The sequence below is a fragment of the Chrysemys picta genome, chromosome 12 (assembly GCF_011386835.1).
Source record: "Chrysemys picta bellii isolate R12L10 chromosome 12, ASM1138683v2, whole genome shotgun sequence".
NCBI classification, from domain to species: domain Eukaryota; kingdom Metazoa; phylum Chordata; order Testudines; family Emydidae; genus Chrysemys; species Chrysemys picta.
The window spans coordinates 38813461-38831087 of NC_088802.1; the positions used below are offsets into that span (position 1 = coordinate 38813461).

General features: G+C 40.2%; 1 protein-coding gene across 4 annotated transcripts in view; it reads left to right on the forward strand.

Annotated features, from left to right (window-relative positions):
• Positions 1-17627, forward strand: part of OGFOD3 (2-oxoglutarate and iron dependent oxygenase domain containing 3) — a 103001-nt gene that overhangs the window by 64431 nt on the left and 20943 nt on the right. For 2 of the 4 annotated variants that reach the window (XM_065562708.1, XM_065562705.1), the window contains exon 8: positions 6312-6435. The exons of 1 other annotated variant lie outside the window; for it this stretch is intronic. In XM_065562708.1, the coding sequence (XP_065418780.1) occupies positions 6312-6435 (124 nt within the window). Of the gene's footprint in view, positions 1-6311; positions 6436-16585; positions 16970-17627 lie in introns of those variants that run through there. One more of the 4 variants, XM_065562706.1, reaches the window with a different exon arrangement.

A 17627-nucleotide genomic window follows, 5' to 3' on the forward strand; every position in this document is an offset into this window, starting at 1 on the left:
GTGGTGCTTCCCATTGAATACCTGCATTTCGTCCTGTACATCTGCTAGGTTTTAAGTGACAGCACTGTATGGAACACAATGTGCTGGCTTAGATAACATGTTTGATGCCATGCAAAGGAGGCCTCACTTACACATATTTCATGGTCCTCCAGATCTCTGCTTTTTCAATTCCAAATTGAAATAAATATAAAACCAGAATCAAATGTATATGTGTATACTACTGCTTTAAATGTCTTTCCTGTTATACAGACAAAACGAAGGAAGACTTTAGCAGAATATTAACATTCATAATGCCTCTTGGAGGACTGCAGATATAAAATAGAGCAGAAAAATAACTGTCCCATAGACAGAAGTAATCTAAATATTTGTAAACAATTTGTGTCCCTGATTTCTCTGATCCCAGTTTATTACTGGTTTGCAATGCTTATTTTGAGATTAGATTATACTATTCCTCATTGCCAATTACGGCAATATTTGGATTTCTCTTGAATCCTCAACTTCTGGAGTCATGAGAATCTCAGTGTTTGTTTAAAAAAAAAAGAGGGTAACATTTTAGTTTCTGGTTGCAGAGAAAATGTCAGGAACACAGCTGCCTCTGAGCTTGGTTGCCTTGCAACCCAGTGAACTCAGTTGGGACCAATAAACCCTCACTAAGTGACTGTACTCCCTGAATGTTCAGAAGAACCAATAGATCACCATTTAAGCCCTGTAGCAACAGCAGTACACTGGCTGCTCAATGCGGTCCACGGCTGCAGCTGCGCCAGACCTGCTTTTTGCCCGGTCCTTGCTCCACCCCTTGCCTGCTCCACTCCAGCCTTAGTCCCTGCCTACCTCTGATCTCCTGATTCCTAACTCCTGGCTCTGATTATTGACTTGTCTCCTGACCACCTCTGGTTCTGCACTCTGATTCTTCTTCAACCACTAGGTCATACTGTTTGCACCTTGGTATAGAAAAGATGGAAAGTGTAAACAGGGTGTAACTTAAAGATTCAAAAGGCAAATAAAAAGAATCCCAAATTTATTATTTTTTTTAAAAAGTACCATGATTTTAAGCCAATCTCATATTTTTTTGGTGGGATGTCTATTTCATGACATTTGCATACTTAGGGTTTTTAATACTGCTATATAAACTCATTTGTATGATGCATACAATGGAACTCTACTTATTATTACAAAAAATAATTTTAAAACACTTTTTATGTTATTACCCACTCTTGCAAACCAATATTGAGACAAGTTTAAAGTTTGCAATTCCTTATATGTGTGTGAGCTCACAAGGGAATATGTGAGTGTAAAATTACTGCTCCAAGCCCTCAAAATATCTCAGATCTAGTGGCTCTCCAAAACCACAAGCATCCAAATTCAAGTGGTTTTATGGTAAGTGGTGTATCTACAGATGGGAGAATAGGAAAAAAAGATGATTTAATCTTTCCATAACATTCCTTAAGTTACATTTACCACAGCAGGAGTGAAATATCCAGTTTATATCCTCGGGGATGCTCTGTTGAAGTCTCCCCCAGTCAGTTGGTCTATGCACGTTGTGGCAACTTCCTGATTGTTTTCAGTGTTTCTGTCAAAAAGTTTCTGAAGACTTTTTGCTCTGATAACATTTCCTTTTTATTAGCGTTGTGCTTGAACATGGAGGTGTTTGAAATAAGGATCCAAACATTGCATCTTGAATGAATTTATCTATGTATGTAGTATTATTATTTATTAATATTATTTATTTAAGCACCATATATGCACATAAAAAGGATACTTCAGTATTTTTATAGGGCCAAGGGGGGACATGGATCAGCGTTCATGTCGTGCTCCCCATCAGCGCCCGAGCCGGGGAAGCTGATGATCCAACCCGTAGACCAAATTTGGTGATGAATCCTGGTTGTGGGCCACTTGAGGCACGTTGCACATATGCTAAGAAGAAGACAGGGCCAAAAGTGAAGTCAGGGGGGAAAAGCGTGCTAGAAAAGAGAGTTAGCTGGAGATTGAGAAGAGAGGTTGTTGTTCAATGTAGATGCTGTGACGTTACACCCCATATTGGTCATAGAAATATTATGATATGAATATGGCATAACTAAGATATGTTTTATGCAAGATGGGTCATGTGAGGTATAATTGAAAAGGTTATGATCTACTGAATGTGTTTATCCAATTTGTATGCATGTATCATTTCTGTATCTGAGGTTAGGAATATTGACTTTGTAACAATTACAACTGTGTGTGTATTTGGGGGAATGCCTACCAGATAGTAGGCAATCAGCCTGAATGAGCCATTTAAGAAGGACAATTGAACTTTGAAGATACTAATATCCCACCATCCTGAGGAGCTTCCTGGGATGTTGCTTTGAAACTGATGGGTCATCTGATAATGTCACCTGGTACGGAGTAACACATTTAGGCACTGTTGGTATTTTTCCACTGGAAACAAAGGGTTCCCGCCTTATGTAAATTCTCTTTAAGGCCGGGGAGTATGGCAATCAAGACTCTTCTTAATTGCCTCCCCATCCAAGAAGGAAGATTGCTAAAAACACCTGAAGGGAAAGACAGGGGCTGAGTCCAGGCTGAGACAGGGGTCCAGTCTGTAAAGAGAAATAACTGGAATTCTAAACTACAGAAACTCTGCAACCTGCCTAAACCAACATTTAGGGTGGGAAAATACATTTTGTAACCTGTTTCTTGAGTATATTAAGCTTAGCTTGAGTATTTTGTTTTATTTGCTCAGTAATCTGTTTTGTTCTGTTTGCTATCCCTTAAAATTTACCTTTTGTAGTTAATAAACTTATTTCTTGTTTATTTCAAAACCCAGTTTGTGCAATTCATATAAGGGTGGCAAAAAGCTTTGCATATCTCTCTCCTCATTGAGGGAGAGGGTGAATTTCTATGAGCTTGCGCTGTGCAGATCTTTCTATATAGTGCAAGACAATCTTATTCTGGGGTTTACACTCCTGGTGGTACGTGCACTGGAGTGCTGGCCATTCCCTTAGCTGATTTCAGTCTGTCTGCAGCTGCACACATGGCCTTGCCTGGGTGTGTGCTAGAAAGGGGCTTGAGAGCCTGGCACAGCAACCCAGTGCAAGGAAAACCCAGGCTGGTAGGACCGGTGGGCTTTGGGACCCCTGCACAACCGGTGGCACCCCAGAAGGGGGGGTCCAAACTGTCACAGACACTATTAGAAATCAAATCATATCAAATGATAGGTACATGATAAAGACTGAAGGTTATTAGTGGTTGATGATGAAATGTTGCTATTTTGGGTCTGTAAATAAACAGCTTCATTTACAAGCAGCAGTTCTTTACCTCTAATTCTTGGTGAATGGTTGGGGGAGGAGAGTGTTTAAAACCATAGGTTTGTTAGACTTTTTTTAAAGTGTCGGAATGTCTCTGAATATAATTCTTATCCACATGCCAAGCCATTCAAGAATTGATTGTGAAACATAATCAGTACCCCACCTTTCTTTCCCTCTCTGCTACTGATAATGCAGTGTGCTGAACTTTAAACAAAAATGCCCCACATCTCCACCTGTTGTCTGGGAAAGCACTTTATCTCCTAGGGTTTTGTACAGAGTGTTCCAGAGAGTTCAGTGGGGCTCTGAATGGGCTCCAGGTACTGCCTGAACAGATCTGAATGCCAATAGGGGCCACAGTTGTTCATCTCTGTAAGAAGGCAGTTTTTCTGCATCATAGCTGGTTTGCATTTGAATGGGGTTCTTATTTTGGGCTCAGAACCAGTTTACTGATCTATCAGTTTCCTCATATGCCATGGACCGTGTGATTGGAAAATGGATAGGGTACAAATTCAGGCCTATTCACATTAGTCTCTGTATCTTGAAGCACAACACGAATAAAAAGTATATCCTTGCTAATGATAACAGGGAAACCTATTTCAAATTACTGAAATGATCAAATTGGTGAGTAAGCAAATAAACAAAACTTTAAAAAAAAATCAAGGAGGATCCATTACAAAATATCTTAATTTTGACAGTTGTAATTTAGTTTAACATATAACATTTCATAATGTGCTAATCATATTGTCATTGAAAAAATAAAGCAGTTTTAGTAACATGAGGCCTAAATTAGCATCCGCTATTAAATCTGTCATTTTGGTATGCAAATTATAAAGGGTGTACAGATTTGCATAGTGCACTTTAGAGAGTTTCTGTTGGCTCATGCTGTATGACTGTGCAAACTAACTAGCAGAAATGTCTAAATGATCTTTGCTTTGCCACATCCATATGTTTTAAGTTAAATTATTCATAAAGAACTTTTGAAAATTGATCTGTCTGTAGTTGTCGGTATGTCTTTTATTAGTTGGTTTCAATTATAATAGCGGTTTTTTTCATGTAATTTATTAAGCCTTTTGATATTTAATGTTAGTTGATATTCATAGGATGTTGTGTTATTCCAGAGAGGCTGTTATAATTTAGTGTCATTCAGTGACCTCTTATAAAGTGTCACCACTTCTTAATACTGATCTACCTTTGAGTGCTAGCAATCGTGAAGAACAGTAATAGAAAAAGCTATTTGCTGCTAAAGGTTAGATGGACATGCTGACTAAACAAAAAACAAAAAAAACCAGCACCAGCTCTTCACTGGTTAGTATCACTGGTGCAAATGCACTATTGCTGAAAAAGTGGTTTTGCAGAGGACTGGCCAGAGCCTTGCTGAAAACATAGACAAATAAGGTTTTACAATTTCTTTTTCAAGTTTATAGATTAGGAGGAGGAACTGTATATACTAACTTTGTTTGCAGTCAGAGGAATGTCCCCTTTTCAGTGTCTGAAAAAGTATAGGTAGCCACATGGCCATTTTTTTGTAGGTCATAGGGTCAGAGTTGATGAGGTAGGTTGAGAGAGAATGGAGGACATCACGAAGGGAGAGAGGAGCACTGCACTGTTGATTGTATACCATAATAAAAGCCCCTAAAGCCTCAGACTTGCAAGCACGTAAGAGAGAGAGTAAGTCGCACTGAACGAGTGTGAAATGAGAGAGGCAGCCTTCCCATTCCTGAAGCAACCTGTGGTCTTATCTCCAGTGCAAGCCAACATGTCCTTTTAGCTGAAGGTGTCTCTGCAATATTGGCTGCAAGGAAGACCGAATTATGGAGTGGGGATTTATTACTAGCCTGAAAAAGTTGATGAACCTTCAGGATGTTGGGACTAAAATTTCATTAATAACATCCCTTTCTTTAATGCCCTTCCACATTGCCTTGCATTTGTAATGTGGTTTAGACAAAGAGGATAAAGGGAAAGGCTGAAATTCCCTTACTCCACATTTAGATTTTAATACAGCTTGTTTTTTCTGATGTAACTTTTCTTTTAAATCCTTAGGCTCAAAATAGCAAAATGAAATAAATGTAAAGAAGAGCCTCATCCTCCATCTGGTATCTTAATTTTCTCCAAATCTCATTTTATTCTCTCTCTTATTTTTATTGCTCATGTATGCAACTGCTACTCAGTCAAAATTTTGGCTTTATCTGACACTGGTGCACCTATACGTAAAAAAAAAATAATTGAACTGGAAATGTCAAGACAGTTTATGGGTTTGGAAGGCATTTATTGATCTGAATAGTTCTAATTTGTTCCTCTTGAACCCAGGTATCAAGCAAAATTAGTAATGTAAAATAAAAAGAAATTGTTAAGGACAAAGACAGTCTGAAGGGCATTATGACATTTAAAAGGCACAGCGTGTGATGAACTTAAAACATGTGGTCCTCAGTGCTTTGTAGAAAAACATTTTATTTCCAAAGCCATCTGTGAACTTTTTTAACAAAACAAAGTAAAAAAGAGGATCTGTTCCTCTAACAGATGTAAGTCCACTTGGAAGATCTGAATCATCAGCACATCTGAGTCCTTGTATGCTAGCAGATGAAAGGGAGGAAGGGTGAGGGAGTGAAAGGTGAGTTGCCCAAATAGCCCTCTTATCTGTGATTAGATAAGAGGGGAAACTAATCCGTCAGAGATTGCGAGAATCCTTTTCATCTCCAGCCCTGCAGAGTTTTCATCTTGATACAATATCTATCTCTGTGTTCCTATACTTTTTTAACATCAGGCCAAAATGTCAGGTCAGGAGCTGGTATCCTTTTTCCTAGGAGAAAAAATAGCTAGAGGGGTTAGGCTGACAGAGGTCGATAGTCTTTCTAAAGCTACTAGGAAATGAACAGTTTGTTCCCAGCTTTAGAGAGCTTTTCAGTTAATGTCTACAATAAGATGTGAAGAACTGGAAAAGTCCCTCAGACCTATTGGAGCTGGAGTTTGCGTTTTGGAGAGGCCAGACTGGAGTCAGGTAATTTAATGTGCTCTCTTTGTTTCTAGGTAACCTACGGATCCTTTGACTATACATCGCTGCTTTATCTGTCTGACTACACTGAAGATTTTGGTGGCGGGCGATTTGTGTTCATGGATGTCGGTGCTAACAGGACTGTAGAACCCCGAGCAGGTAGGGTTCTCAGTTTACCTTCACTACATACACCTCTACCTCGATAGAACGCTGTCCCCAGGAGCCAAAAAATCTTAACGCGTTATAGGTGAAACCGCGTTATATCCAACTTGCTTTGATCCACCGGAGTGCCAGGGCCGGCTCTAACTTTTTTGCCGTCCCAAGCAAAAACAAACAAACAAATAAATAAATAAATAAAAAGGCCCGCCGTAACAAACCGCCCCCCCCAGCGCTGCCCCGCCGAACCAAAAACAATTCCCCCCCCCCGAGCGCCACCCCGCTGAACCAAAACAACAACAACAAAAACTCCCGAGTGCCACCCCGCCAAACCAAAAAAAAAAACCCCGAGCGCCGCCCCGCTGAAACCAACCAACCAAACAAACAAAAAAACCCGAGCGCCGCCCTGCCACCCCAAGATTGGCCGCCCCTTACAAGGTGCCGCCCCAAGCATGTGCTTGGTCGGCTGGTGCCTGGAGCTGGCCCTGCGAAGTGCACAGCCCCGCCCCCCCCAGAGCACTGCTTTACCGCGTTCTATCCGAATTTGTGTTATATCGAGGTAGAGGTGTATCTCTCCTTAGACCAATTCCTGTTCTCAGTTAAACCAGTGCTACCCCAGTTGGGATTCCACAGTATGACTGAGGATAGAATTTAGCCTAATGTGTTTCAAGTGGGTAGTCAGTAACGTGACCTGGGACGGTGGATAGGCCACAATAATGATTAATGGAATGAAGGCAGTAAAATTCATCCTGTCTGTGGCAAAAGTTTAGTCACTTAGGAAGAAATGGTGAAATAGACTAGAAATGGCCAAAGTTTGAGTTAATCTGGACTGGCCAGGCCAGAATAACTGCCTGAAAAGTCACAGCCTTCCTTAAATAGGATTCACAAGATTGTCTTTCTAAAGCCTTCTTCTTTATGGCTAAGAAGTACTTTTCCCTAAGGTTGATTTCCAGTCTTCCACTCCCTAAGCTAGCTGGGGCTGGAACTGCTATGGAGGCAACTGTTCCTGGGAAGAGGGTGCTGTGTGAATGCTCAACCTTTGCTGATCTGTGTCCAGTTAAGCAGGGGCTTGCCTGGGCTCTGAGGGTATCTGTATCCTGGCTTTGGCCACAAGGATAAGGAGAGTTGCCATGTTGTGTCTTGAGGGTGGAGTGAAGATAGGCTAAATTTGCAAATGTCAGCCAGTGCAAAATGCTGCCACCCGTATTTTGAGAAGTATTTGCTCCAGTGACCCTGGCTGTCAGTTCATTTCTGGGTGTAATTCAAAAGTGTCAGTTTTAACAAATAAAGCTTTATATGTGTTGGATTCTGGTTAGTGTGGAGAGCAGCTCTCTCCTAACCAAATACTGGAGGTGTTGAGATCAGCTGAGGTGCTCTAGCTAACATTCCCTTGATTTAATTGCAAGAGGTCCTCAACTTGGAAGCCACTTCTGTTCACTCCAAGTCTTTTAACTTCCAGGTCACACTCTAAGACCCATTTGTTCTCCCAGGCTTTTACTGGAGAGATCGGAGGAGCAGAAGGATGTGGGGGTAGTGAAAGAGTCTTTTTTATTAGGAGGACCAGTTTTTTGCACATTTCTCATAATAGTTTTTATGTTGAATGTATGTGGCCTAGGCACTGAATGAACACATTAGTACAAGCTGAATAAAGCAGGGAAAAAATGGTCTGTGAGCTATATAAAGAATATGCAGGTCTCTTATGGGAGTGGAGGAGGTTTTTTTCCTGTAATCTAATGTTATTCTATTCAGATTTGCAACAACTCAAAGGATGTCTTTGACACCTGGAAAGCGTTCTTCGAATGTTTTTAAAACTGGCACATAAAAGAAATGAATATATCACATAAACTGTAAGTTCTTTGGGGCGAGGACTGTCTTTTTGTTCTGCATTCATACAGCGCCTAGCACAGCAGGGCCCTGGTACATGCATGGGGCTTCTAGGTGTTACCTCAATACAAATAACCAAGAATAGTGATAACAGCAATTAGGCCATTACCGTGTCTTGAGTTCCACTTAATTTTGTTTTGTGGGGAGATATGGGCCTCTGTGGTGTCACTCCAATTAACTCCCGATCGTTGGCAAATTAAGCATTTTGGCAAATGAATAATTTTCAAAAGTAACTGGTGATTGTGGACACTTCAATTGTAGGGTGCCTAACTTGAGGCACTTTAAAGCAGCTTGAATTTCAGAAAGTGCTGAGCGTCCACCATCTGAAAATCAGGTCCTTGGAAGTGCCTCAAATAGGGCATCTGAAAATACAGGCACCCAAAATCATCACTAACTACTTGAGAATTTAGGCCATGATGCCTAATTTGCAGATAAGTGGGCATTCAGTGAGGTGAAGCCAGACGTCTGGTTAGTAGGTACAGAAAAGAAAAGCTCTAAAGAATATTCTGAGCTCACAGCATACAGCCTAAGTGCATGGCCTTTTCTGATTCAGGTGAGTCTGATGCTTACTTCACTTCTCTCCTGAGAAAGAAATCCAATAGAAAGGCAGAAGAGGGACTGTTGAAAATAATATTATAATTTCCAGAGACACCCCAAAGAGTAGTCAGCATTATCACTACAGCTGGAAGTTGGTTGTTGGGCATTAGGTAGATTAGCTAGATTGTGTTGGATTGTAAAGTCATTTGTCATAGGGTCTGTCTTTTCTGTGTTAAGTACAGCAATATTAACATTTATGGTGCTACATAAATTATCATTACCAATAAGTGATTTGGAGAATCCTGAGTGAAAAGGAGAAGGGGTTGGGAAATTTGAGGTGAAGCACAATGTAAAAGCATAATGTAAAATGCTGTCTTGCTGTGGAGGGTTAAGATTCCTCCGAGGACCCAGAGCTGTGCAGGGAAGACCTCCCTCCCAAACTCTGGCAGGTCTAGGACCCAGGTAGTGCCTTTCTCTCTCTCTTTTCTCCAACCCCTCCCCATTGTGTGGCCTTAGGTAAATCTGCAGAGAGGAGCCATCCAGAGGCTCCAGACTGTAGGATCAGAAGCAGCCAAAGTAGAGACCTTTGGTCCTCTGGACATTCAGAGAACTTTCTACCATTTTGACTGGACTTTCTCTGCCCTGTGTTGATTGGCTGTTTGCTCCAACCCTCCCCTTTCCTTAGAAGTCTCTTCACTTTAGCTTCACTCACTCCACACCTGTCTGTCTTATCTGCTTGTCTCTGCCCTGTCCCCCTCACCCCCTTCCTCTTTCATTGTCCCCTCTCCCTGTCCTTTTCTTTCCATGTAGCTTATCCCCTTCTAGCTACCTCCCCCCAACTTGTGCAAGTAACATGATGTTTGCTGCCACATCACATTGTTCACCCCTGTATGCCCTTTTCCCCACCCTGTGTCTGTCTTGTATATTTAGATTGTAAACTCTTTGGGACAGGGACCAGCTCTCAGTGTTTGTACAGTGCCAAGCACAATGGAGTTGGCTCTTAGGCACTACTGTAATTAATAATGTTGGTAAAATGTAACTTGCATGAGAGGGTCCTTTTGATTAACCAAGAAGAAATAACTCTAGAGGACTTTTCTGTCATGAAAGCAAGCTGTGTTTTCACTTTCAGAATGCTTCTCTGCTCTTCACACTTGTTCTCTGACCCCTGCTGTTTTTTCTCCCTAAACAACTGTTATATGAAATTTCTGTCAATAAGTTTTGCTTAATTCTCATTTTTCTCAGAAACTGTTTTCCAGTGGTCCCTGACTCCTTGCCAGCTAACTTCGCTGTGTCATAGCTTGAATATCATTCTGAGTGTAGAAAACATTTATCTTTCTTATTGTTGCAGTTTTAGTATGCAGCGCAGGAAAACCGATACCATGTGCTGAAATAAGTGCTTAAGTTTCTTCTCAGACAATAATTTGTCTGAGTGTCAAAGATTACAGTACAAAATTGATGAAATAGAACAAAAAACTACTCATTTGAAGGGAGATAGTAAATTAACAATAAACCATTGTAGGATTTCTGTTGGGTAGAAATGCTGCAAGGACACACTTCACCATTGCCTCTTGAATGTTTTTCATAGGACTGAAAGTGGAGTATAATTCCTGGGTGAGTGAATGCACTAGTTTCTCAGTGACATGGCAAACTATAGTTGGAGACTAATTTTTAGACCACTTTCTATCATCTCCCAAAATGTCGCTTGTATATAAGTATATGCAAATATATAAAAGTTTCCTTTTCTCACAAATTAAATAGGATGGATGAGAGAGAGAGAGCAATACGGACCATCTTAAAGATATTAGCATCACTACAATGCTGACTAGTTTAATTCTTAAAAAAAATCTCTCATGTTATTTAATATTACCTTTATGCCACATACTTATATTTTATATAGCTGATCACCTAATTAAAGGAATTAAAATTCCTTCTTAATATAGAGGACCTTGAGCTGAATGTATTATATATGCAAAACAAGTCATTATATTATTTCACCAATTCACATGGTACAGACTTTTGGCAAATTGCCAGCAGACTCTGCTGTATGGAAGGAACCCATTTTTCCTAGCTAGCTTGGATGCAATCAAAATAATGTGTGCGTGCGCTCACGTCTTTCGGTTTAGTTTGAGACCCTGCTGTAAGTACCTTACCAGTGAGAGAACTCCCCGATAGAATGACATTGCATTTGGGGCTGAAATGAAGAGCATTAGAACAGTTGAAAGGTAATGACTATTGCTCCCAAATGATATGCTTTTCATCCTTCTCATCTCCAAAATCAACATCTTGGAGTTTTTCTCATCTTCTCCCTCTCCAATACCAGCCCAGTCAACTTTAGTCTTTCTGAATGCAGTTCCCATTTCACAGCAGTTCAGCCAGTTCTGCTTTCATTAAAGAGTTTTTGTTGCATAGGACCTGGGTGTTCCAGGCAGCAATGTGCACTACAGGGGTGTGAATTCTAAAGCACCCCCACCTGTTGTGCACTAACTGGCCTATGTAGATTCAGTCTGTCTGGCTTCCTTTTCTACTCTTGCTGGAAGCTGCCAGCTTTTGCTTTCTGGGATTTGTTTATAAGTCAAGTTTCAGAGTAGCAGCCGTGTTAGTCTGTATCCGCAAAAAGAAGAACAGGAGTACTTGTGGCACCTTAGAGACTAACAAATTTATTAGAGCATAAGCTTTCGTGGACTACAGCCCACTTCTTCGGATGCATATAGAATGGAACATATATTGAGGAGATATATATACACACATACAGAGAGCATAAACAGGTGGGAGTTGTCTTACCAACTCCGAGAGGCCAATTAATTAAGAGAAAAAAAACTTTTGAAGTGATAATCAAGCTAGCCCAGTACAGACAGTTTGATAAGAAGTGTGAGAATACTTACAAGGGGAGATAGATTCAATGTTTGTAATGGCTCAGCCATTCCCAGTCCTTATTCAAACCGGAGTTGATTGTGTCTAGTTTGCATATCAATTCTAGCTCAGCAGTCTCTCGTTGGAGTCTGTTTTTGAAGTTTTTCTGTTGTAATATAGCCACCCGCAGGTCTGTCACTGAATGACCAGACAGGTTAAAGTGTTCTCCCACTGGTTTTTGAGTATTTTGATTCCTGATGTCAGATTTGTGTCCATTAATTCTTTTGCGTAGAGACTGTCCGGTTTGGCCAATGTACATGGCACAGGGGCATTGCTGGCACATGATGGCATATATCACATTGGTAGATGTGCAGGTGAACGAGCCCCTGATGGTATGGCTGATGTGATTAAACAAAACCACTAACCCAGGAACCTATCCTTGTAACAAACCCCGATGCCAACTCTGTCCACATATCTATTCAAGTGACATCATCATAGGACCTAATCACATCAGCCATACCATCAGGGGCTCTGTTGTGATAACAATTAATCTAAACTATCATAGACTTGAGATGAGGATAGTTTTACTCAAGAGGAGGACATAAATGCAGCAGCAATTAAAATCTGATTCCCAAAGCAGTATTCCTCTGTAGTTGAGGTTCCATGAACACTGTGACAAGCCCACCTGGCTTCTGTGGCTCTCTGTTGCAGGAGACTGGAAATGCCAGAGTAGATTTAGAGACATTAAAAATGAATAATTAAGACAATACAGAATTCCTTGTGGTGGGGGGGCTGATATTAAATTCAATGTAGTTTACACTGCTACTAAGTTTTCAGTGTGCTGACAGCACACAACTGCAGTATAGACATGTCAAAGGAGAAGCTATAGATTTCTTGTGGGCGCTTGAACTCCTGCTCCACTATATCCTTATATATTTAAGTGTTGGCATTGGAAATGTCATTAGTTTTCAGAGTTAACTGCCCACTAAAAAAGTTTGGGACAATTTGCACTTACTTTGATTTATTCTCAATTCACATTTGGAAGGTTTTCTTCGCAACAGTAAGGGAAGAGCTTACATTATGCTGCACAGTTCTCTTTAAGATTTGCTTCTGTGTCAAATACTATGGTCATAGAATGGTGGAATATAACAGGGCCACTGCATTAGTCTGGGATACTTCTGGGAGATATCAAACTTTGATTAATATAAAAGTAACTGGAATAGATGTGGTGAATTCAAGTTCCTTCTAAGTTCAAGTTCTATATATTTTATACTTTACAAGCTTAAAAGAAAAGCTTTATTTTCTTCAAACGTTAAGGGGAAAAAAATCAGTGTATCAGAGGCAGGGACCTTGAAGATCCAGAACCAAATGAAAACTAAGAGCACAGACGGGCAGTGCTAATTATTGGCATAAAGATGTCCTTGTTATTTCTCGGAGTTGCCAGAACTTTCGCCCCTCTCTCTCCTCATGACTTTGCTTCTGTTAATTCGAGGGGTCTGGGTATTAAAACCAAGAGAACTTTAAAGTATGAAAACTAATTAGCCAAGGGCAGTAGCAAGAGCAACTAAGATTAGGTCCAAGCTACGTTGGCCAAATCTAAAAAGCCTGCAGTGATTTTTGTTTGTGTGTTTTAAAAATGATAACTTGCAAAGACTGAAGGGATAGAAGGCTAAATCCCAGTTAACTAGCAATGAGAGAAAGATAATTTAAAAAAATCAGATGCATTCCATACTTCTAAACAGGGTTCTTTTTACTAAGCCCTTACTGCATTGCCTGAATGTCTTTTCTCCATGATAGCCTGATCCAGACTTCTTCCTCCTTGTAACTTACTTATTTTATATTCTGCAGAGGGTTCTCAGCATGCCCTGCTCTTAAGGGATAGCATCCTACCACATATCGTTTTTTTGAGGGGGCATATAGTATTATATGTCTAGAAAATGCCAGAGCCATTAATTCAATCAGCAAGACTTCAGTTCTCTCTTTATGTTGCCATTGTGGAGTCCAGGCAAAGGAAAAACTTGCAACTTTTGAGGAATGGGTTTGGGGTGGGAGAGATCTTCTTCATCATGACAAAGTTGGAACAATTTCCATTCCATGATTCCATGCAGGGAAATAAGGGAAATGCAAAAATAACTTCAGTGGAGCTGGTATGGTGATTAAACACAAAATTCAGGAAGATCATAATGTGCCTATTGAACACCGGGATAGACAGTGATTCTGATTTCTTGCAATATTTGATGGTTTTTCTTGAACTCTCAGCTCCTAGATTCATGTGATGACATGAGTGTATCAGAGTTTAACTTTTATTTTGTAAAGTAAGTGTCTAGCCTTCATGGCTGTGAAGAAAAGCTTGAAAACATGAACCCTAAATGCTCAAAAGCCAGAAGGCAAATTAAAAAGATCCCCAAATGAATATTTTTGAAAAATCTCATGATTTTTGAAACTTGGGTTTGGCAGTACTGCAGACGGGACAAGGACTGACATTTTGAGACATGATTGCTGTTCAAGTCCTGTGATTATGTCATGCTATAGTAACGACTGAAATAGACCTTCCATTCTAAACTTTTGTTTTTATCTGCTTAGAAACAACATTTCCTTTAACCTGAAATGTGCCGTGCTTGTTCTCAACTCACAGTTGATTTTGTTTTTTAAATGGGTGGGGGAATGTGAGGAAGAACACTTTTGCATTTAGATTGTGGAACAAATATTTCAAGCTTTAAAAATGTGTCCAGATGCATTTTTTGTGATTGGATAACTCAGAAGCCCAGATTCATTTTGGATTGTCAAATTTTACCTGTGCACAGGGCCGCCCAGAGGGGGGGGAGGGGGATGACAAGTGGGGCAATTTGCCCCTGGCCCCACAGGGGCCCCCACGAGAATATAGTATTCTATGGTATTGCAACTTTTTTTAATGGAAGGGGCCCCCAAAATTGCTTTGCCCCAGGCCCCCTGAATCCTCTGGGCGGCCCTGCCTGTGCAATATGGAACCCTCTTTGGAAAAAGTAGGGTTTTATAAGTCTGAGAACATTTGAGTTATTTAGAAATCCTGTATAGCTTAAGGGCACAACATTCATTATTCATATTGAAATAACTGTGCTTCAAGGCCCTGATTTGTCAGTCTTTCCCTGCTCAGGAAAGCACTTAAGCACATGCATGAGTTTAGGCAAGTGCTGAAGTGCTTTTCTGAATTGGGGCCCAAGAATAGCCTTCTGGATCTCTCTGTGATTTTGAATATGTAAGGACACATCTTGAAATAAATGTGGCTGTCTTTATTGCAGTGGTTAGACATCATTTGACTGTCCAGTGACATATTCACAGAAGTGTATTATAGTTTTTCAAAGTGAGATCTTAGCTGTGCATTATTGGGTGTATTTTTGTTAACTTATTAAAAAACCAAATCAAGGAAATTCACTACTAAAGACTACAAGAATGGAACGATGGAGAATCTAAACACACACACGTCAAGAATTTTCAGATTTAAAGTTCCCACAGTAACAGTAAGGCAGCCACGATAATAATACTTAAAGCATAAATTTAGTAATTCAGAGTATTATATTACATACGCACAGCATGGTGAAGTTAATGATGCCATAGGAACCCATTTTTTAATTTAACATTTAATCTCAAGTTTGTAGTTGCTTTGATGTTTCTTTACATTGTATATATGAAGTTGGAAGATGCCTTGTAGTTTGGAATGCAAGGGGATAATTTTTAGTCAGCTTCTTGCAGTAGGCCTAGGTCATCTCAGTCTGGTGGTAGATCACCAACAGTGAAAGCTAAGAATCATGAGATACATGGCAGCTATCGAAGTCCAGTATCATAGTAAATGCATGGGGACACTAGCTGCTACAGTAATTCCCAGCTGACCAGCACTGCAATGCATAGACCTCGCTGGTTATAACTGAGGTGGCACTGCTCACAAAACAGTAAGTCACTACAAAGCTGACTGGTGAGATGATTGCATAAAAATTGTAGAAAAAAGATATGAAGAAGTAACATGTAGCATCATGAAAGAATTACATTGAAGCAAATTTGTACAGCAGCTGGGTTTTTTCCATTGTAGAGCACTGAGGATTTTCTTTTTTCCTTTCTCTTTTTTGTGGTTTCTTAAGAAGGAGAACATTCTTCTAGACCGTAGTTTCTTACTGTAGTAATCCTTAATGCTGGGTTAGTGGTGTCATTAAATGAGCTAGTCTTTTCATTAGACCCATAATGTGATGGATACCTGGAAGCTCCAACTGAGAGCTGCAAACTGGCATGCTGCTTCTTTGAACCATGCTGCAAAGTCATTATTCAGGCCTTTAACAGTGATCCTACCAGTGGACCTGCTGAAGGGAGAGTGGAAGAATAAACATTTCTCTTAGAGATTATATGGTTAATATTTTTATAATCCATTACAATCAGGCATATAAATTAGTTTCCTAGAGATAAACATATTAATTAATGGAGGTACAGTTGTGTCTGCTGATAATGGATGTCAGGTTAAACTTCCATGATGACCCCTACGGTGACTGCCTGGAGACTAGCATTTCATCATTGTCTGAAGAAGAAAATATAACAGAAATGAGGAAAGCATCTGGGGGTAATTAAGGTATCAGATTCTCTCAAATGAAACCAGCTTGATTGGAGGGATGACACCTAGATGAAATTCTATCCTGAGGAGGAAGGATGTCATCAAATACACATACATCCCTAGCTTTAGTAAAGTAACTGAGCAGATTCTTTCGGTATTTAAAATGCTTTCTGACCTTCGACACTCTTGCACCCTTCCTGACATCACCTCTGCTGTCAGTGATTAAGGTTTAATCATGAACCTCATTCTTTTTTTAAACAGGTTCTTGTTTCAGAGCATTATTCTTAGTAATCACTTATTTCTTTTCAGCATCAGGAGAGTTTACACTGCTGTGATCAGGTGCAGAATGCAAGCGGATAGTTCATTAAAATAAGAGCTCCCACTAAAGACCTTTTAGTCATTTTATCTGTTCACATCGAAGACTTACGGTTTGTCTACACAGGGATTTTGAACTGGTTCAAGTTGAGTTAATCTGCATCATGTATATTCTAGCATTTGAGAAGCAAGGCATCATAATGCATTAACTCAGCTCTTATTGCAAACTCTGGTGTTCTCTTGCAAAATGGACTAAGTATGCTGAGAACTGAATTAGTTTGTTTTGTTGTTCGTATGCATGCGACAGTTGCATATCACTTTTTGCATGTCTCTAATGGCGCATCCAATTCAATAAAACTTTATTTTTGATTTGCTATATTACTGTTTGTTGTCCAGTGATAAAAACAGTTTGAAATTCATCCATTTGAACTCAACACTGCATTGAAGCCAGAAATCTCTTCCATAAAGATGAAACAATTGATGGAGTTTAAAAAAATTACATTGGCAAGGTCCCATTCCCAACACCTATAGTCTGTACCACACAGCTCACCATGATCCCAAACACCCCTTTCTTTATAAATTCTGCAACCTGGTGTGGGGAGCAAATGATAGGCACATGAAAGATTGCTGCAAGGAGCCAGCTGTAAGTGCATCTTTCCACAGAAACTCAGGGCACTCCCAAGGCATCTCTAAAAAGAGGGAGCGAGGAAGTGGCCAGCATAATGGTTTGGTGATACACAGCAGCAGGGGTATGGTAAGAAGTATGGCAACGGGGATAGATTGGGACAGAGACAGCGGGGGGACAGTCCTGGGGTTGGGGCACCAAGATGCGGATGGGAAGAAGGAATCAGGAGAGAGGTAGTAGAGTGAAGAGATCTTGCTGAGACGCTGAGAGGGCAGTTTTCATTTCTAGGTGACCCATTAGACTGTCAGCCTTCCTTTGGGGATTAAAATGTGAAGTACGAACTGCTGATATTTTGAGCAGCCAACTGCGGTGGTAGAAAAAGACAGACAGGGAGGGAGTCTGTTGAATCTA